Source organism: Falco biarmicus, chromosome 1, assembly GCF_023638135.1.
Source record: "Falco biarmicus isolate bFalBia1 chromosome 1, bFalBia1.pri, whole genome shotgun sequence".
NCBI lineage: Eukaryota > Metazoa > Chordata > Aves > Falconiformes > Falconidae > Falco > Falco biarmicus.
In genome coordinates, this window is record NC_079288.1 from 72,997,091 (window position 1) to 73,024,451 (window position 27,361).

The 27,361-nt window shown below is 41.7% G+C and overlaps 1 protein-coding gene across 2 annotated transcripts in view; it reads right to left on the reverse strand.

Moving 5' to 3' along the window:
• Positions 1-1,534: 1,534 nt before the first annotated feature.
• C1QTNF7 (C1q and TNF related 7) overlaps positions 1,535-27,361 on the reverse strand; it is a 50,761-nt gene continuing 24,934 nt past the window's right edge. For both annotated transcript variants that reach the window (XM_056326801.1, XM_056326800.1), the window contains exons 2-4: positions 4,430-4,628; positions 3,267-3,512; positions 1,535-2,533 (exon numbers count right to left, since the gene is read on the reverse strand). In XM_056326801.1, coding sequence (XP_056182776.1) covers positions 1,902-2,533; positions 3,267-3,504 — 870 coding nt within the window. In that variant the 5' untranslated portion in view covers positions 3,505-3,512; positions 4,430-4,628 and the 3' untranslated portion in view covers positions 1,535-1,901. The remainder of the gene's footprint in view (positions 2,534-3,266; positions 3,513-4,429; positions 4,629-27,361) is intronic.

A 27,361-nucleotide genomic window follows, 5' to 3' on the forward strand; every position in this document is an offset into this window, starting at 1 on the left:
CGTTGCTCGGGGGCTGGCTGGGCACCGGTCAGCGCATGGTGAGCAGTTGTGTTGTGCACCACGTGTTCCTTTCTTCCTTTCCCTCCCCTCTGGATGTTATTCTTTCCCTTCCCCTTTTCGTTATAACTGGTATTGTCATCGTTGTTAGTGGTCTTTCATTTTCATTCTGTTTCAATTATTAAATTGTTCTTATCTTAACCCTCGAGTTTTACGTTCCTTTCCAACTCTCCTCCCCATCCCTCTGGGTGAGGGGGGAGTGAGTGAGTGGCTGCGTGGGGCTTAATTACCAGCCGGGGTTAAACCATGACATCAACACAGACCACTTCAATGCATCTGAAAATGTCTGAATAACTGTTAGAAATAGCAGGTTTCTGTAAATCTGGGATGAATAAAATAATACTGAAAATTCTTGAAAAGTAAGAGCACCCCATTAAAGATTGCCAGTCTTGACTTAAAGCTGTTGAACGCTGGAGAACTCGTGATGTTCCTAGGTACTTTTACAATGATTGATTACTGGCAAAATGGGTTCCCCATTTGCAGTGGGAATCGATAGTTTCTCACTGGTGGATCTTCCTGTGCTCCTCCTATCTGATAGAAGGAAGTGCCAGCTACTACCAGAAATTTTATCTCCAGACGGGTACTTGCAAACTTCAATCAAATCACCTCTTAACTTCATTGACAAGAAAAATAAATTGACCTTGTTAGATCTTTTGTGTAAACCACATGGATGGAATTACAACCATATCTTTTTTCCAATGTTTGAGTAAGTTTTTAAAACACTGACAGAAGTAGCAGCTTTGTAACTACTCTTTACTCCTACTTGTAATTCCATTTATCATACATCCAAAGGGCTGCAGCAGCAGCCTACTCTGATGACTCGTATTTAGCTGATTATCCATGAGGTCCTGTGTACCTTTTCCAAGTTCACTGATTTCCCGAACTCAGTTTTTCACCTTGTGTGTGAGACCTAAGTTTATTTCATTGCATTTGGCCATACTCTAATATACGTAAATCTGCTTTAATGATGTGACTCAGTTTGTTCCATATAATTTATTCTTAATACTGTAGTGTTACTGTTCTATCAGGGGTTTTGGCATCCATATTTTTCTTCAGCAAAAAGGTTTTTTTCTTCCACATTTCTCTTAAAGATACTGAACAGCGTTGAAAGAACAGCAGATCCTCTTGGAATTACATGGAAAATACCCATATTGAATACTGATTGTCTGTCTCCGAGTTTTTACATCCCCTAGTTTTTAATGACTTTAAATGTTTAATACTTTGTTCTGTTTTTTTATGACTGTCATTGGGCAGTCCTCAGCTAGTACAAATCTTCATGTATTTATGAGGAGGATAGTTAATTATGAATATCATTTGTTGGTGTAAATATTAGATGGGACTGTCCTTGTGATCTGTTCAGCTGCACCCTGAAACAGGCATTCGTATTTTATTCCTCTCCTTTTTTAAAATCAATGTTTTCTCTGGTTCTATTGTATTTCCTGTCTTAAAATGACCAAAGATTATATTGCCATCAATTGTTCGATTTTACTTTAATGTCATATACAAAATAACCATTCTACATTGCAACTTAATATATTTTATATAAAATCCAATGTACAGTATCTTAGATTTGTTTAAATAGTATTATAAACATAACTTTCAGGAGGAGTCAGTCCTGGAGTGATGCAGTCTTTTGTTAATTACAGTTCCTTTTGATATCCCTGCTGTTTAGTAAAAAAATCCAGCGTAGATTCTAGAAAGATTCTTATGAACTCAGATTTTGTTCCTGTGAAAGCAAAAATAAACTCCTGATTATTTTTTTTCCCCACTTTGTGTCCCCCACACAGCTAGATAAGATCCTGTGCTGGGGTGTCCAGTTTGAATGTCCTTTGACATCATCTGCTTCAGAGCTCATCTTCATCTGATAAAGCATCAAGGTAATCTGTATCAACATATAAAAGAAATCCAGAAAACAAACTGTCTGCCCATGTTGGATCAGAAAAGAGACCATTTTGGTCAGTGTAGAAGATCTCAAGCCATACTTCATCTTCTGGCTGAAGGTAGATCACTGTGGATCCAGAAGCTACATCGTGGTTGCCTGTGTTTGCGTCAAATGTCTTTATCCGGTACTTTCCATTGTGAACCAGCCCAATCGCGAGATGCTTGTTTGCTAAGGTGATATCATAGGAAAAATAATAAATCCCTGGGATGGCACAAATAAACTTCCCTGTGGAAGGGTTGTAATGCTCCCCCTCATTGAAGAGAACTTTATTGAATACAATTGGTAATCTTTCTTCTGGGTAGCTCGTGGTGATGCCAACAGAAAAGGCAGATTTCAGCACTATCTTTCCACACTTACAGACCCCTGGTGCACCTGGCTCTCCTCGGTCTCCTTTATCTCCCTTAAGTCCAGGTGGTCCAGCTGGACCTACTTCGCCTTTGGCACCAGTCAATCCTCCAGGTCCTTTTTTACCAGACTGACCTTGGTCTCCTTTTTCTCCAGCTGGTCCTAATGGCCCAGTCTTTCCTCTTAAACCTTCAAAAACATTTTAAGTTAGTTAATCGTTGCACATATTATCTCAGTAAATGATTGTGTGACCTATTGTGTGTGCCTGAGCAAACAAGAAAAACAGGTCAGAATTCCAAAACACTCCAAAAATACTTCCAAAATCTTATAGTAAGTTTGTGAAAGGAATAGCAGGTTGGAACAGAGGACTGGGCTTCACAGCCTAAGCCTCCTTTGTTTCTATATTCCTACTTTTCTTCATTTGTTTTGATAACACGTTGAAGAATTTTATATGTAATCAGTCAATTGCTGACGGAACTAGGGGCACTGCGGATGGGAAGGACGGCAGCGTGGCTGCCTATATAATGATACTTGTGCACTAAATATCTCCTACTATTTGAGCACTTCTAGTGTGCGCCTAATACCTGCTAATCATTTAATCCTGGCTAATGGCACAAAAGAGACTTTTTATTTGACACCACACTAGCTTCATTTTCCCAGACTTTTTCTTAGCATCTATGTGCAGGTAGGCTACGCATTTACATTTATTTACACAGATTTCAGTATATGCATATTAGACATATCTAAAATATATCTGCATATTTTTTTTCTCTCACTATATATACATGCATCACACAAACCCACACAGGCACATACACACATTCATCATATATATGTGTGTATACATACATATGTATAACAGTGATGAAAAAAGGTTTTACTTTGTTGTACTACTGTGTTAGATTACACAAATGTTCAGTACCTGCACTCCCTTTTTCACCTTTTTCTCCCTTCCTGCCATCTCTACCATCTCTTCCTGGAAGACCAATGCGTCCGTGTGGCCCCGGGGATCCACTGGCTCCAGGGGGACCCACAGGGCCTGGCAAACCAGGGATGCTACAGATGTATCTGGTGTAGTAATTTTCTCCTTTGAACTGGCTTTGAACAGGTTGTTCGCTTGTGTAGATGGCAAAACTTGTAATGTAAAGCAACACAAACATCCTTGGATCTGAAAAAAATGCATACAAATAAGATTATTTATACATATTATGGCATTCAAGTCACATGCAGATGGCTGTGACTATGCTAATAAGTGTGATGCTGCAGTGCATTATGCACAGGCACATATGCAGAGATTAACCTGGGATTTCTGCATTACCAGAATCCACGTAAGAAGCAAGGAGGAATATCTGTGCAATTGGACCTTTTTCTCATCACCATATGTGTTACTGTATGTCTTTCAAGTAGCCTGTAGACGGACATAGTATAACTAGCAAATACCAGCTTTTTTGGATCAAACTTTGACATGTTAAAAAGGGAATCTGGACTTTTCAATGCAAAGTCCTTTGCTTGCATAGTTTATTTTGTCATTGGGACCTGTATAAGCTTTATGGAGAACAGCCTTCTTGCTGAAGGGAGTTTTATCTGCCGGGAGGATGTGCCCATAGGAGCAGTCTCTCCTAGTAAGAACAAAGCTTACACCTTGATTTCATTTTGAAATTTGCCCTTATGGTTGCAAATGAATATCCAAGCTGAATAACTGCAGCAGAAACTTGCTGACCCTGCAGAAAGGATACTAGAAAGACTGTAGCTACAGCTTCAGTGCCTGGTTGGAAACCCTGCTGACCACAACACAAATAATTACTTCACCTTTAATGGGTCGAATCAGGCAGCTGCCCTGAGGGGAATGGAGGGAGTGTGAATGGGCTGCTAGTGGGATGGGGTTTTTTAAGCCTGGCTTGGACTGTCATATGAAATGAACTGCATTGCAATATCTTGCAAGAAAATTGTTTAAAGTTTGATACATAGTATTTGGGTGTTTTCATAAACATATGAATGTAAATTGGGTTTTTCTGTTCCACCATATACTGGGAGACTAAAGAAAAAACACTGTGCAAACAGTAACATGCTGAGGATTTGCAGTACCTTATGTACAAAGGTGTCTTAAATTAGTGTTGCATTAGCAAAGGGTCAGTCATGGGTCATGTGAGATTTTGCAATTCAAGCTGTTTTTTCTAGTTCCCTTGCTGGTTTCTCAGAAGACTTGTGTGGGGTTTTCTGTTAGGGTTGTCCATTCCTGCAGAGATAATTTATAGCATTCAAGGAAATCAGAGTGCACCGGTTTCTGTGGAGAAAAAAAGAAGAAATGGAATGGGGCATTCAGAAAAATGTGTGAAATACCATCTATCTTTTTTACTGTGAAACTCAGTTTCATTCTCAAACTCAGTTAAGAAATTGCAAAGTGAATCAATCTAGAAATCATTGCTCCCTTTCCCTTCTCTGTGATACTGATTGGCATTGACTGATTGATTTAAAACCCCAAACTGTTACATTTATTTGCAGCTCATGATATTTCATCTGGTATATGGCATGGTCAAGTCTATTCAGCAAGGAAAACATCCAGCATATACACATACACAGTCTTTATGAAGAATCTTTACTGTTTTACAGAATAGAAAATTAGAAACATAGAATAGAAAATTAGAAACTCTCTTGGTATCAATGGCAATGCAGAAAAAAGCATGAAAATATTGTAGTCGGAGAGAAATAAGTAATGCTCCAAAATTATCTTCAGTGATGTATATTCTGCTTTTCATCTTCAGCATCTTGTATCAAATTGGCAGAAGCCAAACTATTAATTTTGCTGTCATTTGATAAAGCCTTACAGTAGAGTCAGGCACAACAGCCTGCAAGAGTGGATTAACATATGAATGCTTGACATTACAGCAGAGCAGCAAATGATAACTCCACAGCAGTAGTTAGCTACAAGCACAAATTTCACAGCAACATTTGCTCTGATGCACTACTGAGTATACCCAAATAAAGCTCATGGATTTTCATAGGGCTTAAATCAGGGACAACAAAGCTTTCTGCAGAGAACAACTTTAAGCACTTTGCCAGGAGGGAGCAGCTCAGAGGAAGTTCATGCCTAAGACTGCGTATGTGTTTTGCACAGAGCTGATGGATAAGAAGCAGACCTGACCTAAGGATCAAGGGCTGGAACAAAACTGCCTGTTGCCAGAAGAAGGTCTAAATCAGTAAGCTAGATGTTCCCACAGTGTTGCACACAAGCCAAGCAAAACCAATGTCAACAACCTCTGGTTTTGCCTATGTCCAGGATCTTTTATAAATCAGAGTAAGAGCCTTAACACAAATGGTCCTATCACTGGCTGGCCAGTAACCTATTGATGTGTGGTGTCTCCAGCTCCCAGACCTCCCCTGCTGTTCTTCTCATGTGCCTACAGAAAATTAATTAACCTGAAACATGTGTTTCTGCTAAGGCCATAGGAAAAAGACATTTGGGAAATGGGAGCAGAACAGGGTTGTTGAGTAAGGATGTGCCTTAGATGGCTGGAGCATTGTGGTTGGAGAAACAATTTGGGAAGTACAAGGCATGGGGGAGAATTCATGGAGCTTTCAGCTATGGGTTGGGGGTCCTAAGGAGTGATGTGGCTGTGAAACAGAGTGGTGGGACTGCAGGAAGGGGAACAGAGCTGGGATTGGGAGGTAATGGTGATAATGTTCAGGTGATGTTTACAGTCCTGAATTTAGGCTTTGGGGGGAATACAGAAGGCTGCTTCCAACAGTGGTACCCAACAAATGACATTTGGGAAACCATGCATTAGGCCACGGAATCAGGACTTCTCTTGCCCTTTGCCTTTAGACACTTGGATTTCTTCCTGCACCATGGTCCAGTTTTAAAAGGAGAGGTGGAAGGTGTCTCTGTTATTGCAGCAGTCTCTTGGAATGTGTGAATCTCCTCAGATCAAGGAAGGATGTACAGTGTTGAACCCATGCCCCTGTTTCCTGGTGAGTGCTCTAAAAGGTAAATTACAATGTTAAAGGTGAAGGATAACATATGGCCATGCTTTTGAAATTGCAGGCTGAATTAGGAGGCCAAAATCAGAGATTTCTGTTCACCTGGGCTTATGAAGTTAGAGAGTGGAATAGACCTCCCATATCCTTTCTCAGGAGTCATCTGTGTTGCAGTGAAATATTTGATCATAGAGAGTTAATTGGTAGGCAGAAAGTGATTCAGAATTTACACTTTGGTCCTGGCTTCTGGTTGTCCTTTTCAAATATACAAATTTTTGTCCATAAACTGGGGTAGGAAACAATGTCATTTATGTATACCAAATAATTTTTCTTCAGGGAAAGGCAACATTTGAGGAGTTAATTCTTTTTTCCAAATATTGAAATCCAGAACAAGCACTTGGTATTCTTGTTCACAATAACAATCATCTTCATCAAAACCATCACCAGAAATAATAATGAGAATGGTAAGAACACAGGATTAGTATAATGTTATTCCAAGTTTAGAAAATGCATTTAAATAGGTCCCAAATCCACTAGGTAGAGCAAGAGCACACACCAAGGCATTCACTAGAAGATGATGGACATGCTGATCAGTTCTAATGTGAAGTGATTTCTGGAACAGCTTTTTTAAGTGAGGGTGGCAGATTCATTTGTTCCATCATCATTCAAATTGCCCAAGCAGCATAATCACTGCCCTTATGCATAAACCCAAAAGATCATCTGATTCATTTGGTATTGCAGAAACATTACAAAACCTATTATGGACCTAATACCTTGTCACAGTCTGTTAAGGTGACAGATCTTAAGAATCAAAAGAAGCATCAAAAGAAGCATGGCCAGGTTGAAGGAGGGGATTCTGCCCCTCTACTCAGCTCTGGTGAGACCCACCTGTAGTACTGTGTCCAGCTCTGGAGCCCTCAGCACAAGAAACACATGGATCTGTTGGAGCAGATCCAGAGGGCCACAAAAATGATCAGAGGCATGGAACACCTCTCCTATGATAAAAAGCTGAGAGAGTTAGGGTTGTTCAACCTGAAGAAGAGAAAGTTCTGGGAAGACCTTTTTGCAGCCTTTCAATACTTAAAGGGGGCTTTAAAAGGATGGGGACAGACTTTTCAGTAGAGGCTGTTGTGATAGGGCAAGGGGTAATGGTTTTAAACTAAAAGAGGGTAGATTCAGACAAGATATATGGAAGCATTTTATTACATTGAGGGTAGTAAAACACTGGAACAGGCTGCCCAGAGAGGTTGTAGATGCCCCATCCCGAGAAACATTCAGGGCCAGGCTGGATGGGGCTCTGAGCAACCTGATCTAGCTGAAGATGTCCCTGCACATTGCAGGAGAGTTGGACTAGGTGTCCTTTAAAGGTCCCTTCCAACCAAAACTATTCTATGATTCTATGATCTACCTTGAGAAGATAGTCTGTATGTTACATTCCCATCAAAGCTAGGTGCTGGGCAGAGGATATTTAACTCAAGCCTTTAGGAAATCTCACCTTATAACTAATTATTATGTCATTAACATTATTTTAAGCTTAGGAATTAAGGGATTGTAGCAAATTCCCAGTTTTGAGACTTCCTGGTATATGATCTAATTTTCTTCTCTAGTTCAGCTATGCAGGTCTTAATTCTAAAAATTTACTTATTGGCATTGTTTTGAAACAACACTAGAAGATTTCCCATGAACCTGTTAGAAATAAAACCTTGGTCAGAAGCCAGTAATTATTATTCACAAGTTATCCTGGCTGTGTTCTGACTTTTGTCTTTCCTTGCTAGCTTTGAATTCGCTTCCAATACATAGGCACAACTATTTGAGGAGAAGATGTGTTTTAAGTTCCTTGTGCAAAAAGATGTAGATGAGACAGAGCAATGCTCCTGGGCCTTTTCTGTCTGCAGCACTGGCAATGGCTTAGTGGTGCAGAACAAGACAGTCTATATGTCCTCTGGCTGTCCAATAGCATAGGTCCATACTTATTCACATTGCTTCCTTGCATCCCCACTGTGAGATGTACAGACCTTCCCCAAGTTGTGGTAGGAGAAACAAGGTGGAGAAGGAGGTAATAAGTCAGGATGAAAAGCAGAGAGAGACACCCTCAACAACTAGACTGAAATCTCGCTAGCTATGCCTGTCTTTTCCCTCTCAAAACATGATCCACAAAAATCAGTTGTGTCCACTTGCCTGAAGGGTCCAAACCTGCCATTCAATTTGCCACCAGCACTGACCTTTCTACAAAGCCTCAGAAACAGTGGCTTGCAGTTTAGCATGCCACACTCTGCAGTTTCTTTGGACTGTATGATTTTTATGCTATTTAAAATATGAGACTTAATTATGGATTTTCCCCCAGGTATTTTACATTGGTCATTCATCAGTTGGGCACAGGTTTATGCATCCCCCAGCTCGTTTTGTGTTATGGAGACTATGCTGGACTTCTAGAGCTCCACCTGTAAGACCATTCCTTACTCTAAGGAATCAAGACCACCACTGGCCACCACCACACTCCTTCAGTTAGCTGCACAATCCAGCAATCTTCACATGGCTTTACATTGTCTTTACTTCCCTTGTGTAAGAAGGGGAGAGTGACCTGACACTTTCTGAGCAGTCTGAACTTTTGATTCTCAGTCCCAGAATGGCTGATGGCACCTAAAAGGATCAGTCTTCAGTGGGAAGGAACATTAGCTAAATATTTCTGAGAAAACAATTCTTAAATGCCTTATTAGCAATGCTGGCATTTAACAGCCTCACTTGCTTAAGTTTGTACTCAGTCATGTTTGAACAGTCTCCTTCAAAACTGTATTGAATGCAGTCAGATTCTTCAACCATGTCTCAAGCCTTCATGAAAAATAGAGCACTGATAATCAAGAGCAGAAGTTCAATGGGTTTGATTTTCAAAATGTCAAAGGAGTGGGAGTAATTTTATTTCTCAGTGTCTGACTTGAAACATAGTGTCTCTGATTCCAGCCAGTCACATTACTTGGAAGGGCTCTTTTACTAAAAATGCCCTAGAAGCTGGTCAAGGCGTGTATCAGTGAGATAGTCTGGCTCAGCTGGGGGGTAATTTTAACATGAGGGCTGGCAGGTGAAGCTATTTCACTGCCAGCTGTACCAGAACACACAAATAAATGAAACCTGACAGAATTTGTCTTGACAGAGAGCCGAGAAGCTGGGCCACTTGTTTGCAGTTGGCAATTAACATGGAGACAATGTTATGTTTGCTTGCAGCATAGTGAAAAATGGCCAGGATTTAACAGTAGAATACTCAGGATACAAATATCCCTACACCTTGGATGCAGACTTCTTTAAAAGGTTTTCTCTGTTTTCTTAAAATAAAATAAATATATATAAAAAAAGAGAGCGAGACAGGAGCCATAAATCACAAGTTGTCTTCAGGGATGACCTGCAATTTGTAGGGTTAGTTATGAATCTGAACCAGAGTCAAGCATGTGGAAGTATGTAGACATCTAAAGATGAGGACAGATCCTAGAGCAGTGTGCCCATCTCCCACCTTCCAGTTCAGGCAGGCTTCCTCTTCTTGATTCCTCCCCAGCCCTTGCCAGGAGAATTTCCATCTCTATCTTAGATCATTCTGCTTTACCAGCTTTACAATGATAGAAAAGAATTGGAGAATAGACGAGGAAAACCATTTCAGATGGCATGGAAAGAGGAAAAATGTGCGCAAAAAGAAAATGCCAGACTGCAAGGCACAGGAGGACAAACAAGAACAAAACTCATGGATAAGTGCCACAAGTCATACGGAACAGACTTCCACTGCTTGTGCCTTGTGCTCACGTGTTCACACCTGGGCTTTGAGAGCAAAAGTCCGTAAAGAGCTCCCATCATGAGAGTGATCACTTTGTGGGGAGGTGAATGATGGGGACCAGCCAAAGAGAGCTCAGGGGACACACAGCAACAAGAGCTTTGGGAACTTCACTGGATTTGTGGCTGAATATGTTCTAGTCCCTGGGCATGGCTTAATTCTCATCTCCTCAAGGTAAATGTCGTTCATAAAATCACAGACACTTCTGAAGATGGACTCTCCTTCATGTAGTTGCTCCCTTGGTGACAGCATATTGTACTAAAAACAGTGTTCACCATTTAAAAAGGCAATTGTGTACACAAGAAAGCTTCCAGACCCTGAAAGGGACATTCCTCCCCCAGCACATTGTTTTCTTCTGGAAGTTCATCAAATGATATCACCCAGGCACATTGCCTTTCTGGGAACCCCACGGAAAAGTAGGCATCCAGCCAGGGACTACATTCTACATCAAACTAAGCAAAGACCAAAGGAGCAATTTAAATGCTTGGGCAGGACTAAGCTGGTTGATTTCCCCTGAAGCAAGTTGGAGAAGGCTGCCATAAACTCCTTTGTCAGAGGAGCTGTGGAGGCTGTGACCCGGGGCAGGGAGCAGCCATGTTCAGCTGCATGCCAGACTTGTCCCTGTTCTGCTCTACGTGGAGGAGGACATCTGTCTGGGGCTTGACACAAGTACATTTTTCAAACTGCAAACAGTCATAGTTAAGTTAGCAATATTTTTAAGTGTAAAAAGGATCCCTCTGCACTGCTGCTGCAACACAGCAAGCCATTAACTTTTCCAAGATAACTGGAAATTTTGCATACATGGGCAAATCACTAGCTAGAAATGGCTTGCGCTGTGGTTCCTTCAATCCAGATGATACTGTAAACAGTCTTCAACATACTGGGAAGTGCAAAGGTAGGATAAAATATTAATTTTCTAAATGCAATATTTGGATAAGTATGCATGTCTGACAAGACTGTGGAGGACTAATTAGTTGTTATTTATATGACACTTAGAAGATGGAAGGCATTGTTAAAGCCCTATAGTATGAATTTAATTGTTTTAAACCTCTCTGAACTTTATTACTGAGAGTTTATATGTTGCAGCATAAAAGCAGGAATTTCTGAAGTGCTCCAAGCTGCGCTCCCAGGAACAGCAGACCTGCACAACAGAGCTCAGATAATACCAGTCCTGAAAAATACTCAGTACAGCTCCCTCAAAAGGTAACTGCACAATTGTGCATTTGAAAGCAGACTTAGAAAAGCAGCATTCTGGAATTAAATATTCCTGGGTAACAAATAATTTCATGATGCTAAGACCTTTGGGCTGAATTTACAAAACTTCCTGTAAATTCCAAGTTTTACATAGGACTTTCACACATATGAAATGCATCATGGGGGGAACTGGGTGCCTAAGTCTATGAATGACCATAAATGATGATTGAACCATAAAACCTCTGATATACCAACTGGAGCATGAGAAGGCTGTCTTAGCCTAGAGCAGGGGTCCTCAAACGACGGCCTACGGGCCGGACACGGCCCCCCAGGGTCCTCAGTCCGGCCCCCGGTATTTACAGAGACCCCCGCCCCACCCCCCACCCCCCCCCCCGGGGGTTGGGGGGGAACCAAGCAGCCGCAGATGGCTGCCTGCCACTTCATCCGTGCGCTGGGCCCCTGGTTAAAACGTTTGAGGACCCCTGGACCAGAGTTTCTGAAGAAGATCTCTCTTCAGAAACTGTGCTTTGCAACACAGATACTCAGGACAGCAACATGAGACTGAAACCATGCATACCTGATGTGGCTCAATACCCAAGCAACCTGGTACAAACATACAGGTCACTGTACTATCTACTGCCCGGAGTTAGCTGAAAGGTCTCCATCTTCTGGACCCTCGGTGCACTGTTGGCATGTTCAGGAGCACCAAAGAGAGCACCTCAACATGAAACTAAAGAGTCAAACTTAAGGGAGAGGTTGTGGCTGTGAAGCTGAATCTCACAGAGGCGTTAGTCTTAGCAGGCCGTGCCTCATTGGCACAAACAATAAATGCATTTAAAAGCCTAAGCCATACTGGGGCTCAAACTGCTGTGGGGCTGAAACTTCTGAAAGCCTAAGGCATTTTGAAAGCTTAGGAAGCCTCACGTGCTTTTCAAAATGCCACCCACATTAACGTACGTCCCCAGCCTCTGGGACTGCCAGGCTTTCATGTCCACCCTGGTGGTCTCCTCCATGCTGGGGTTCTAACTTGGCAGTACAGGAGATAAAAATGTGGTCTGAAAATCAGCATGCTTTCCTGGCTGTGGCTGTTCTGAGAAAAATCCCGTTTAGTGAAGTGAGTCTACCTCAAAGCTATTACTTCAACAGTATTACTTCTATATTTATACTGGAATAGAAAAAGAAGAATTTGGCCCGGTTTAGTCACATGTGTGATTGTTATGGTTAATGTCAGATTCAGGAGATCAGAGCCAAGAAGATATAAAAATAGAAAGAAATTTATGTAATGTCTGCTTTTGGGTAATAGCACTTCTTTAAAGTATGCTTCTTCCTGATTAAATCAAACCTTTAAATAACAACTTGATTTTCAGAGAGGTTAACCTCTTTGTGACACAGAAGGACATGCACATTAGTAAGACATCTCTAAACAGTTTGGAGAATTCAATTCCATTTGAATTCTGAAACAAAGACTTGGGTTTCGATAGAAGAGCAGAAGGCACAAGGCATCCTGCCTCTGATCAGGCTTCACAGGAACACCAGCTCCACTCAAGCCCACCCTTTGATAGCCCCGTTGATACCCAGCAAGCACTCACACAGGACCTGCATTTCTTGTTGATGGGCCTGAAGTTCTACAACTTCACATCTTGTGTCGGCCAAAGGCTGGCTGCTCCCGGGGGCTGGGGGCGATGGAGCTCCCCACAGGGTAGCAGGGCAGGGTCTAACCAGCCAGAGCCCATCCCATCATCCCATCACCCCAGCAGTGACCAGGGCAGCCTGGAGGCAGCTGGGGCATCCCCAGCACCTGAGGCCAGGCCAGGACTTCAGCCTGCAGGTGGGGGTGCAGCTGGGCTGAAATGGGGTCCTGGACCATGGGCGGGGTGGTGGGACACCCCAGAAAAGGCTGGCAGGGACAGTCAGGGGTGTCAGTGCCCTCAGGGCTCTGACAGTCTGTACTTATTAAAAGAGGAAAGAAGCATTGTGATCCCACTCTGGTAGCATGAGTCAACTCTACACATATGGAAATAACAGTTTTCAGCACAAGGTATTAAAAAGTCTGTTTAATTCCATATGGATCCTTACCCCTCTCCCCACTGTAGCATTCACTGAGCCACATAGCCAACTCGGTCCTTCAGGATTTGCTCTTGCTTTCATCAGTTCTATGGCGGACTGTTTGGATTAGTAGTCTCAGTCTGGGTTGTTTGGGTTTTTGGATACAGAAACTGGTATGTATTGTGAAGATGTAAGTGTCAAGCTTGCTTATTTGAAGAAATGTTTGGATTGTTCTTACAATGCATTGAAAAATCTAAATTCTGTTATCAGACCTTTTTCTTATTTGAGTAACACTAATCTGTTTTCCTCTACATTTCCAACCTGAACATTTCAGGCAGGCAGCTTTAAATCCCCAAGAAAAAAGCTTATGAAGAAAAAAAATATTGTTTTCTAATTTGTAAAAACCTTGAAAGTGAAAAACTCATGCTGTTGTATAGAGCTCTGGAGAGCCTATCAGTCTATTTTGCTAACTGCTATAGCTGACTATTTATACTAATTGTAATATATCCTAACAAGTCTTTAAAAAGAGTTTAACGAGCATAATTTATTGAGGAGAGGAGAGCTTTGTCTTCCTTTGACTCAGATTTGCCTGACACAAATTCACTTACAAGAATGACAGTTTTTCCTGTGATATGATAACTTCAATTTGATACACATAATCATTTGTCAGCATGATGCTGTACACACTGAAATCAAATGCAAGCCTCTCTCTCTTATTAGTGGTGTATGATCAGATTCATGGAGAGGAAGAAAGAAAGCAGAGCTCAGAGTTTTCTTTCAGGAGATCTGATTTCTGTTCCTCAGTCAAATGTCTATTCCATGGCAATTATTTATTCTTACATGCTTCTATTTCTTCATCAGCAAAAAGCAATATCAATAATATCAGGAATAATACTGTTCTGCTGATGTAAAAGCAGGTTATTTCAAAAGTGCTTTTTAGATTCTGCTTTTCTTAAGTAATTGTGAACTGCCATTTCATATTTCAAATCAGTTCTCTCATAGGAGATTAAAATGGATGAAGTTAGCATAATTCCTGAAGTTTTTTCAGTACCGTGCACATGAGGTCTAGTGTGATAACTGGTCATTTACGAGTTTGTAACACAGCATCAGCTATACTTCTGCTTATTAAGAACAAAATTTGGGCTTTATGGGCATAGCTCTATTGAAACCATGTGCCTTATGTTTATATCTGGCATTGAACGTGTTTTCTCACTTTATTTCTTGCAACAAAAATTTTACAGTTTTTTTAAGTCCATCCTATCTGGGAAGTACTTTTTCTTTGGGTTTCTCCAGGGAACAGCACGAAGAAGCTGCAACTGTCAGTCAGCTTGCCACTCTTCGGCAGGAAAGCCTGACCTTTGGCTGGTAAGGAGTGAGCTTTACCTTGACTTTGTTCTGCATGCGTGTGATACTTCAGGGTGATCTCAGCAGGATCTCCACGGGACTCCTGGATGGTCTGAAGATCAGAGTGTTTAGCAACCGATTTAATTTCACTTTCACTTGAATTTGCCCTGATCACAGCCTGCCAACAAGTCCCACCTAACCTTGAATCATGGGGTGTTAGAGTCACCCTCGGAGGTCCCCAGTCCAGCTGGTCTTCCCCACACTGATGAAGATGCCACTGTGTAGCAAATAGCATAGATGGAGACATCTTACCCAAATGCAGCATGCTGAGGTTAGCCCACATAACCAGTACATTGGGTGGACCCTAAGCTGTGTGGTGCACTGTGGCCTGGTGGTACCAGCTGGATTGCCCAGACACAGCACTAGAGGGGTTCCTTTGGGGAAGGAGTAAACGGGACACACAGGTAGCACAGAGTTATCCACAGATGACACAGACTTGGGTGCATCTGCAGTGCAAACACAGCCCGAGTTAGTGGTATGTGGTGGGTTATGCCAAAGTATACACATTTCTTAAAAGTCAAAGGGATCATAGATAACCCTCTTCGCAATTCCATAATCAGTGAACATGACTTTGCCTTATTATAGCATCTGGAGTTTTGCTCAGGTTTCTCATTCAAGTATCTACTGATGTAATTTACAATGATGACAATAAACTCAGTGTTGTTTTACAGCTGCAACTCCATGGCAGCTGTCTGCCATGAGCCTTTTTGCATTTTAAACAGTAACCTTGATTCAAATTTATTTCTTAAGAAATTCTGGCTAGTCTAAGACAATATGCCAGAATCACTTCTAATGATCTGTCCTCCAGAAATTTCCTTATAATTGTTAATACAAATAAAATTTATAAAAAAGGGGAGTCATGCAAGGCTTAGAGCATATTAACTTCAAGTTTCCATCAGGGTAAAGCGTTTTGCAATTTCCACTTTAATGGAAACCTACAGAGATTCAGAACGTATTGACTTGCAAATAAAGTTGAAAATACATAAAACATGGAGAAGTTTTCTCTTGACTTGGTTAAAATGACCTTTCCTCTCAGTGATAAAGCTGTTTAAGTTTTATGATATGGAATCAAGATGTAAAACTGAAAAAAGTTATTATAATTTAGTTCAGGCAGTTGCTTTTCGCTCAGACAGGGCATAATTTTACCACAGACAAGTGTGTGTATGTGTGCATGTGTGTGCATGCATACACATATACATCTGTAACTTCACCAGCCAAAGGGGTCTTGTTCTCACTTAGATTTTCTTCAAGACCCTGGAGGATGGTGGATGCATTTTATGTCAAATATATTATTAAAGAGGTTTTATCTATTTGACTTTGACCAATGGAGTTAATTTTCTTTAATACAGATCTATTCTCTGATGGCCTGAATTAACGATGTACTTAGATGTGTTTCTAGCTGATAAACAGTAAGCTGGTATGTAATAAGCTGCTTTGTTGTTTTTATCTTTGTGATAGGTATTCATTGGGCACTGCAGAAAGTTCTATTTTGATATTTGTGATTTTGTCTATCGCTTAAAATACACATTATAACTTGAATAGGATAACTGCAACTGAAAACTCTCCTATGTTCAAACATCAGATCTTTCTTGCTTAGAATTATCCTTTTCTTTGTGAGATGCTGTGATTTCTTATGAGACTTGTTTTTTGTCTGGGTTTGGGAAAGTTTCAGTGTATGTAAGTGCATATATATGTATGTATGTACACACACTGTAAAGGTAAAAAAAAATTATAAATTTATCAGCTCATGGGAGAGAATATTGAAATACTTCATTTGGAGACAATTTTATTGGCACAGCTTCTCTCTCTTAGTTTTTAATCTGTTTTGTTAATGCATGAAACTAGGTCTCTGTAGAAGTTCATAATCCACTGCTATTTCTTCTCCATAAAATTAATTGATGTCCCCGCTTGTTCTCTTGGGATGATTATGAAGCCATCCGTAACAATAATTTCATTATGTCTGTGTTTTAGGATTAATGTTACATATGAATGACTGGTAAATATTATCAAAAGCCCTTCTAGCCCTGTGCCCTTGCTGTCTGGCAATGCCCTGTAGCAGGCTCTTGCACTCTTCCCAAGGGTGTGGGAAGCATGCAGTGATGCTTGCCGGGAGGTTATCTTCCTGCTTCCAGTGCTCTGCAGCTGAGGTCTTCTGAACTGGAGGTATTTTCTGAGTCTTTGCTTTCTGTCAGCCTTGCTGGACTCTTTATCCATAAACTCAGAAAGAGCTTAAACTTTGGCTTTTCACAGATTCCTCATTGGTAGATTTGTTGGATTAACCATGCACAGAACACATTTGTCTCCCTTAAACCTTTTTGTCTTCTTTAAATCTTTTAAACTGATAATTTCATTTGATTCCTTCTGTTTCTTGCATTATAAAACACAGTGATTAATCTGCTCCTTAGTATGTTGCCTTTCTCAGAAAAAGCAGTAACCTTGGACTCCTTTTGATTGCCACAAATATTTCTTTAATATTTTTAATTTACAATTAAAAGTTCTAGTAGTTATATGGTCCACTAAATTGTAAAATCTTTTCCTCTAGTGTATGAACATTAGTAAGCAAGATTCTGAATGACACACAAGTGCAGCTTTCATGTTATGTCCTCAGATCAACGTAAACCCATCATCTCTAACAGAAATGCAGACATACAGCTGCAAAAAAATGCAGCCGCCTAAGACTGTGTTATCTAGCCTCTGCCAAAGACTTACAACATGGGACAGAATCTCCCCACTGTAGCAATCATCGTTCTGCTAGACTTAAAAGCCAAGAAAAGTAGTAAAAAGTAAATACAATGTTTTCCAGGAGACATCGGTGGCTCTTACAGAAAGAAAAACACTCTTTGAATTAATCAAAATTGCATTAACTCTCATGTGTTTGCTAGAAATAGCTGAAAGGACAGTCTTCCAGATACTCTATAAAACACTGCTTTGATTGGCACTTTTTTAACAAAACAATAATGGTTTCTTAATACAGATGTGTCTCATTACTATTCAAAATCAAGTTTATTTATTTACCTGTTTTAACCATAGAATGTCAAATTATAGAGACTCTTGCTTTGTTCTCCATGAGTAGTCGGCTGAACACAGTGGTACCACTGATGACCTCATGTCCTTACAACCACAGTGCTGGTTAGGTTACAGGGTGATGACATTTGCCATTCCCTGTCAGGGTGGCTTTTCTCCTTCTTTTCCTCCTCCTCCTCCTCCTCCTCCTCCTCTTGTGCCTTCCAGCACAGAGCTCCCCTCTCCTTGCTGGGCTCCTGACACTGCTGAGCTCTCCTTCCAGCATCAGGAGCCCAAAGGTCAAAATCTGTACTGCTCCCAACAGGTATATCAGGAAAGGACCCTTTTCCCCTTTGTTCCCTGTCTACTGGGATGCAGATTCCTCTGGGTTTTCTCTTTAATTGCCAGTCCCTGAGGCTGGAGGTCAGGGGGATGGAGAGCTGCAGCAGCATGTGAAGCCCAGGGGCAGCCAGGGCCATCCTGGTGCATCTCTGCATGGCCCTCCAGATTGCCACCATGTCAACATGGGACAGAGAGAAAGGGGCAGCTGTCTGGAGAGTAGTGGTGGCAGGGAGGTGGCAGTGGAAAGGCTTGTCACCCCTGCATGATGCTACAGCTGGCAGAGTTGAGAGATGGCTGGGAGAAGTCCTTAAATGGGAACTCAGATGTGAAACTTGTTTTTCCTGCCAGAAGTCTGGCTGAAGTAGATCGTTGTAGCGTATGTTCAAGCTGTGGTGAGCCCAGATATCATAGCCATTTCTCTGTGTTTGAGGCCTGTCTTCAAACCACGACAAGGATGCAGTATGCCAGCAGTTACAGAAGAGGGACCTGTTGGAAGGTCACAGCGTGTAGGGTATAGCCCCGAGCCCCGTGCACTGCCGCTGCCCTTTCCTCATTTGCAGACTTTTGAAGACTAGTCCTCCCTTGTGAACCCTGGCAACAGAGATGCTGTGCAGGTGGTACCACTTGTGCAGAAGTAATCGCAGCCAAAACAGCCTCCTCTCCAGAGGCCCTCGACTGCAGAGAGGGCAATAATGACTCACTGCCTATTAGCAAACATAGTGTGTTTGGCAAAAACAAGGATCCTGTGAAGGAAAGAGGTTGTTTTGTTTTGGAGTTTCATCTGTAAGCTGTGGGGTTTATTTTTTCTATCTTTTTTAAATGTTTCCTGTTTCTGCCCTGTCAGTGGGTGCCACAGCAAGGCCCGAGGAGAACCAGACTGTCTGTGACTCTTTCTGTGCCCAAAGTACAAAGACCTGAAGGCAGACGGGCAGCTGAGACCTGCTGTGTGTAGTGCACGTATGGAAACGATGTTGCTGCTGTTTCCAAATGACAAATGGTTGGTAGCTCTTGAGTTTTGCATGGCTTCATTTTGATATCTTTGAGGGAAAAAGGTTGTGCAAGTCTCTCTGCGATAAGCAAAAGGGGAGTTTGTGCTCTCGCCTGGAGGACGTCTGCTTTCCAAGAGCAGCAGGACATGGCTGAGGCTCCTCAGCCTTCTCACCTGCAACAGCAGCTAAAACCCACAGTGGGGAGAGGCCAAATAGAGCCCTTGTTCAGTGTGCCTCTTGCCCATGAACTTGGACCATTTCCCAGAAACAGCAGGCAGCTCAGGAACCCTAAGAACCCCCTGTCTGCCTATGTACATTGCTGTTTATCATCCTGGTCTAGTCCAAATACCAGGAAAAGGCCAAGGGAACATGAAGTCCAATCTGACTGATGAGTTAGCAATATTATTTTCTCCATAAACCCCCCACATTTTATGAAGGGTTCCATTCTGCTCATGACTTGCCCCTTGCTGTGGCCTGTCTGTGTAGGATAAAGCTGCTCCAGTGTATCAGGCCATTTTAATGCTCGTGGTCTTCCCTCATTCTTCTGAGTTACTTTTACCTCAGGCTAAAGTTTGTAAATCTTTGACTCCTGTTTACAAATAGACAGTCTGGATAACATTAGCAAACATAAACAGTACTCTCCCTGAAAATCCCATTTTAAACACAGGTTTGTAAAGACTAATTTTATCTCTGCCATCTGTAACTAGTTAAAATGCCAATTGTTTTTCTTTAAAAGGATTTTAAGCATGGATAGTAACATGAGGTAGATTAAAAGTAATTTAAATTGTAGGTTTTTATTAAGAGTTTAGAAAAAAATCTGTTAGAGACCTGGGTTATCTGCGGTCTCCAAATGGTGCTGAAAAAATGATAGTGCTCTCAGTTGCCATAGGAGATATTTTTCTTTTAAGCTGTATGATATGTTTTTCTAACATTTATGCTCAAACTTGCGTTGGTTTATCTTAAAATAATTTAGTTAAATGCCACATCCTCAGCAGACACTGTAATTGATCTAGAATCAACCAATTTATTTTTATTTGGCCTAAGCTGGAAAAAGGAGTTACATAAAGTAAGGATATAGTCGGGCTATATAAACCAAGGATATAGTCAGGCTCTTGTTGCAGAAATATGTGTACCAATTTAAAATGTAACTGTCCCTCTGCAGTTCATTACTGCTGTTCTGCTGGGGCTCCCTTTCTTTGTAGATTAGCTACTTCCATAGGCTGTTTAACCCAGCTGACACTGCATTAAATCATATGAGGAGCATTTGCATGCTTTGCTATCCAGTACTGTTTTGCAGGGCAGCGTAAGGGTTGGGGAAAGCTTCCCACGTAGTAAATCGCTGACCAGGGCATAGTGCAGTATAAACCATTCCTACAGGCATTGGACCCACCAAAATCAGCTGTTTCAGCTGAGACACTGGGCTTTGCACAGCTGCAGGCATACGTTCCTCCTGCTGCCCTTTCTGGGCTGTGGCCACCTTAGGGAGATCTCAGTGGGTGGCAACTTCATAAAGCACCTTGTCAGGATTCACCAGACATATCTGTCAAAAATTTAAGATGCTAGCATGGCTGATACATCCTCCTTTCCTTCTGGCCACTTTGCAACTGGGGCAGGTGAAAACAATTTTTATCCGTTGCCATTGTTTGCTAGGTGGGAGCCAAAGTGCTAAAAGTGTCCAGATGGGTGCTTGCACTGGTCTAATTAAATCAGCTTTGAAACACATCTTTAGGCTGTGGACAGATGTTAATTTTGTAGAGAGCTGTGCCAGATGAAGATTACAAGCCACACTGCTGGAGGTTATTGCCCTCACAGCTCCGCTGGCGCAGCTGTCCCAGATCCTCTTCAGCTTAGGGTGCAGACATGCATCTCAGGTGGTGAAGGCTGGAGAGGTCACCACCTGCCTGCCCATGCTGGCACCCTCGGCACAGCACCAGCTGTGCTGAGTGCTCCAAAGTGTGTCTTCTGGCCTCTTTCAGTCAAAATGAACCAGGCTGGCCTGTACAGTAGGAATAAGAGAGCTCTTGTTTGCTCTGGCTCATTGTGTCTGAAAAGGAGTGGGGAGCTCTAACTGGGCAGGGGACAGTGGGAGCACAGGGGACAGGCTTGGGTTGGGACAGCTGGGTCTGAAGGAAGCTTCTGTTTGCAGCCTTCCTGTGCTGGGGTGGGAGCAGAAACCATAAGTGGGGTGACCCACGGGTGAGGAGTTTTGGAGAGTGGCAAGAGACTCAACTGCTTTGGGCTGCTCACTTACCAAGGTCCGGGCATGGCTTAAGCTAGGGCCGCAGGGGCTGATGAAGGATTGTCAAAGGCAGTCCAATCCAAACAAGCAAGCTTTTCTTGTCAAGCAGTTATATTTTTACCAAATGTGTTAATGTGTGTACAGACAAAGTATGACACAATGTTGACCAAGTCTGGTGAGCTACTAGCTTCACTTGGCCAAAACTATCTTAGCAGACATTATTAAACTTCCTATGTTATACAAAGGTCAACTATGACGAATTAACATGCTTTTTTGTGTCTTAAACCCTGTCTGCATTAGGAACCATCATATTCATTCTCATGACGAATCTCAGCTAATACGTATTAGCTTAAAAGCACCTTAAATGCCTTACGAAAACTTCTATGTGGTCGTGACCTTAGTTATTGAGCTGACCCATTTTCAAGCATGCTAAATTTATGGTTTCTTCCTGTTGTTCAAGAGCTGCTTATTATTAAAGAAGGCAGGTAGTGCTGTTTCCACTGAAAAGTAGGAAAAATGTCACTATTGCTGATGGTGCTGTCTGTTTCCTCAGCTCTCCAAGCCAGTTTTTGATTAAGCATACATAATGCAGTCCTTCCTTACTGCCCTTGCTGGGGGAGTATTTCTTTTGATTGCACTTTTAAAGATCATAGTTACATGCAGAAATCAGCCCTATCTTTGATTTTCAAGAAGTGAATCAAAAAGTGGCTGAAAATAACCCCAGGTCCGTGCCCCATCCCCAAGCTCCTGCCTGTGCATTGCGTGCCCTCCCCACAGGGACCAGGTGGTTAGCCCAGGAGGGCAGCCAGCTCCATTCTCTGAGGCACCTGGTTGTGTCCATCTTCTCAGGAAACAAATTACAAATCCTCTGTGTATACAAGCTACTATTATTTATTGGTTGATTCATCATTCCCCACAGTTTCCTTCAAAATCTCCAAGCAGTGAAGAAACGTGTTCCCTATTCCATAGAAACATGGCATTTATGTAAGCTGAAAGCGCTCCTGAGAACATTGATTTACCTAACTCTGTTTTCTGGCCACTTCCTAATGCAGCTTTCCAAAGTTTTAGCAGCACAGCTCACAGCCATCCAAGTGAAAGACTGGCAACAGGAGCAGCAAAAGAAAAATAGGTACAACCATCCCTAATCAGGGCAGGAGCTGGATTTGCTGTGGCACCTTTGCTGGGTGGCACACTGGGTTTGAGCCTGGCATTTGATTTTCTATGACCACTAGATGGCATAAAAAAATGCTCTTGTAGGCATCAGCTTGTTCCAGAAAAATTACTGTGTTGGGGTCATGCTGCAGTTAAAGGGGATTCTTACGTTGCTTTTAATCAAAGGCATATTTTGATGTTCCTCTTGGATGCAAAAATGTAGGAGTCATCCTCCTGAGCAAAAATTAACCTTAGCAGCAAAATTCAGCTTAAAATAGCAAGCACTGCTGAAGTCAGTGCCATTCTCAGGTGGAGGATAACATAGCAGAAGATGAGGAGTAGGGAGGTTGCTCTGCTAATTGCATTACAGGACAAGGTGCTATGAAAAATCATCAGTTCTCATCTTGGTTTTGATAATGATTCTCTTTGTAGCTTTGAGCAAATCACATAATCTGCTTCATTTCTCAATTTCCATATAAAGGGCAATGATTTTCTGCCTTGCAGTGGTGCTGCAGGAGTTAATTAATACTCATAAAGCACAAACGGAGAGAAGAAAAATACCGATGACTCCCAAAAGCTAATTGTAAGAAAGAGCTCTCCTGGTCTGTCTATCCTGCACTATCCAGCTATTGCTGTGCCACTGTGATGGTTATAATAAGATGATGGATTATGGGTAAATTTAAAACATACTGGAAAAATGTTGCTAAATGCTACTGAAACAAAGTAAAACCACTGAAAGAAATGAATTAACTTTTTTTTTTTGTTCCATTTGTGGTATAATTCATTATGGAAATTTCATGGGAAGCGAAAACAGCCTGCCTGCAGCTCTCTAAAACCCGTCTGAGTTAAAGAAACAGCCTGATGGATGATGGCTTGCATGGCCTGACCCCCGCCTGCAGTCCAGCTTCCCTCCAGCTGAGGGCAACTTTCAGTTCAAATCTGCAGCTTTGGTGCAGTCTCCGGTTCGCTTGCTTATTCATAATTAAAACTGCTAGTTACTCGGAGCGCTTTGCAGCTGCTGTGAAGGGTAATGTCTCTTGTACATCCTCAGGATCAAGATCTTTGGTGATTTCACAGCAGAAATATGCAATCTGATGATAATGGCTTCTGATATTTCTGCTATAAACCAAGACATTTTTGAATGCTGTTCGGAGCTAAGTGAAAAGGATAGGGAATCCACTGTAAATTATTAGTGACTTGGAAAATCTTGCCGCAGCAATTGGTATGACTGCTGTGGTCAGGAGATGACATATTTCTCTTTACTCTTCTCTTTATTGAGTGTAGTGGCTATGAATGCCCTAAGGAGAGCCAGAGGATTTTACAGGGTGTAATGGGAACTACTTTTCATCATTTAGAACGAAAGGGTTTAAAGGTTCAGATAAGGACAGTACTGAAAAAGAGAATTTGGCATAATGTCCCTGAGAAAACAATATTGCAACAATGAACAATGATATTCAAGCATGCTTTATACACTGATTTCACTGCCAATGAAAAGAGACTGACTGTGTGTCTTCCCATAATGACAGAGGGTATTTATGGCATAAATGTAAGTTTTGGTTTATCTGAAACTGAGTTTTATCAGCTGTCCTTTAACAAACTGAGGAATCAGACTGTGAATGAGAGACACGAAAACTGTCAGACCAAAACACACCCAACCAAACAAATGATTACTGATTGGCCTTGAAGAAAGCTGAGAAAAACATTTTTCATAACAAAAATAAGGCACTGAAATACTGTAGTTGCAGTGCCAAAGTGATTTCCAACCACTCACAAGAGTATCAACTTTGTTTTTCCAGCGATAAATTTAGTTTTTCCGCTTGTCCCCACTGCACATTTCAGTGATGGTGTTGGAGACTTTTCAATTTCCATTTAAGATTTTAAACAGCAAATAAAGTGATCTTGGCAGCCTGTGGGAGAGCTAATGCAGGAGATAGAAGATGTGTAGAAAATGGTTTATACAAAGGTTGAGTTCAGGTTCAACTACTCCCTCCAAAGCCATACTGCGGCCAGGTGACAGCAAGCACTGTGCAGCCTCAGGAGCATCCAGGAGTCTTTCAGATGGACCAGAAGTTCAATGAAATGTTTTATCAGCTTGTTTCCTTGTTCTGCTACAGCTGTGGTTCCCCTGCGCCTGGGCCTCACTGGCTGCAATGCATTACCCTCTGTAGAGGAGAGGCCCTATGGCAGCACCCATCCCTTATAGCAACATGCCTCCTGGGTACATGCAGGATGAGCAGACCCAGCGTATGCTATAAAACCTGTGAACCCAAGCAAGGCCAGCCCTGCTGTGTTCATATACCAGCTCAGTGGTGAGAAGGCCCTTGGGTCATCTGTTGGAGCCTGCTGTGGTGAAGGAGATGGGGTAGGAGGAAGACAATGCACAAAAACAGGCTGGTGCTGCCTTGAGGGTTACTGCATGGTCCCTCCAGGAGCGGGCTGTGAGCCAGGCTGATGTGGCTGTGCTGGGTTTAGTTATCTCTGGTGCTGAAGATGCTGCTATGGAATAAAGTCTCTTGGGTTCCAGCTTTGGATGCTTAGCATTATGACCACAATCCTTTGGGACCCATGACTTGTCCTCCCTCATAGCCATGTTCAGTAAGTGAGTACAGTGCTCTCCTCCTTGTCAGAGACTGTGTGAGGCAGTTACCCATCATGACAACCTGCAGAAAGTGTTTTCTGATCCTGAAAACAAACCCTTTATGTAGGAAATAAAGTAACATGTCCAGCAACAGTACTTTTAGCCATTAGCATCATTTTATTCCAACTAATTAGCCTTCTGATACTGTTTTTTTCTAAATACCGAAATCTTGGTATTTTGTTACTTCTCTAAATGGAACAAACCGTAATAAAGCAATAGCAAATCAGAGATTATTTTAGTTTCAAAAAAATTTGATAAAGCTGAGATTGAAAGTTGGAAAATTAAATGAAAGGGAAGAAACACACCATAAAGAAGTACAAGCATTTGACAAATAGCTAATAGACTTAAGAGATTCCCTCATTCTTAGTGCTCAGGGAGTTTACTTATTTTTCCCTATGTAGAACATGCACAATACCTTATTTAGTAATATTTCAAGAAGCTTTTTTAGCATCTGGCATTGAGTGTAATTGTTGCAATGCTCTGGCAGCATACTACACTGTAAAGCTAACACATTATCATGCCAAGGAGATGAAAAGAAGTGGAGAAGGCTCAAGAAATTTTCAGTGCAAGGTGCAGCTCCTGCTCCAATGTCATTCTTCTGCTTTCTAGTGCTCTGACTAAAAGCATGGGAACTTTTTCCCTCTGTGTGTGTGTCTGTGTGTCTGTGTGTCTGTGTGTCTGTGTGTCTGTGTGTGTTTGCTACAAAAGTTGCTATGCAACTGATCTTTAAGTAAAACAGTTTCCATTAACAGTTGTTACATACCACCCTGAATGGTATTAACAAGGTCAATGCAGAGATAAAATAATTATTATCAACATTTCTTGTAACAGCCTAAAATTTTGTGGATATCCTTTTTGTAAAGAGATAAAATAAACTTTGGTTCATGACATAATTTTTAGATGTAATGTATTCTTTTCCTTTCAAAACTCTACAGGTGCATTATGGAGTTAAAAAGACAAGACTAAGAAAATCTAAGCTGACAGCAAATTACTATGACAAATAGATTGACAAGTCCCAAAATCTTCACAATGTTCACCAAAGACTTTGCAGTTGCTGTTCATTTTTATGGCCAAGGTGCTCCACAACTGTGGCAACAATAGCAGATGACCAAAAGAGAAGAGGTGGAAGTAGTGAAGAAAGAAAATGCATTTTAAAATAATCCTTACTAAATACCATTATTACTGGACTCTTAATAAGCATTCAGATTTTGATATACTCTGTATATTGTCCAAGTCCACTGGGATGTGATGTAAAATCAGTGGACTAAATTATGTTCTCATTGGCACTGGTGTAAATCCAGACTAAGACATTGGACTACATTGTGTTTATTTCCAGTTTTCCAATGAGTAACCAAATAGAAATTGGTCCAATGTTCCTCAACTGTCTCTTCCACTCCCTTTTATAGGAACTACTTATGAATAACTCAATGAGAATATCATGCTGACTGCATGTTCTCCACTTGTTAGGAGGAAAAATAACACCACAATGTTTTTTCCAATATACCTTCCTAGTGGACCACCTCTCACTATGAGAATTGTGAGGTACTGCCAGCCTCAAGGATCCTGTTTCCTAAGAAAAATCAAGCTGGTGGGTCTGGGGAGCAGAGGAAGTGTAACTGTGAAATCAGGAGCCATCTGCCACCCAAAGAAACCCCTAGGTATGAGAGAATTGACATGAGAGCATCTGATCATGGTCAGCTGGAAAGTAAGGAGAGTGATGAAGATGTGAAATGAGTGGAAACTCCCACTGGAGGCCTCCGAGGGCTGGGAACTGGGGTAAACAAAGTTTTCAGTGGCAGAAGTTGGACCTATTGTTGTTCAAAAATACAAAGGCCAAGTCCTGTCCTGTCCAATACAGGATAAAACCCCAGAGCAGCTGCCTGCCTGGGAATTACCCAACTTTAGTCTGATGCTGTGTGCAGAGTGAAGTGTCTGGGGATAGCTAAACTGTCCTTCTACCCGCCAACTAAATGCACAGGGGGTTGATTTACAGGCTGTTCATTTACCCTATTTGCCAGCAAACACTGAGCCTCTGTGGAACAGACTCACCACTGCCCCACATTGTAAGTGGACATGCAGTGGTGCCTAGGAAGGGTATGGTTGGTAAGATACACAGGAGGGAAAGCATTTTGTCCTGTCTTCAAAAAATCATGCTACAGCACAGTGCAGAGGTGAACTGGGCCCTACAGAAACAGCAGGACTGAGCAGCTGCAGGTGGAAA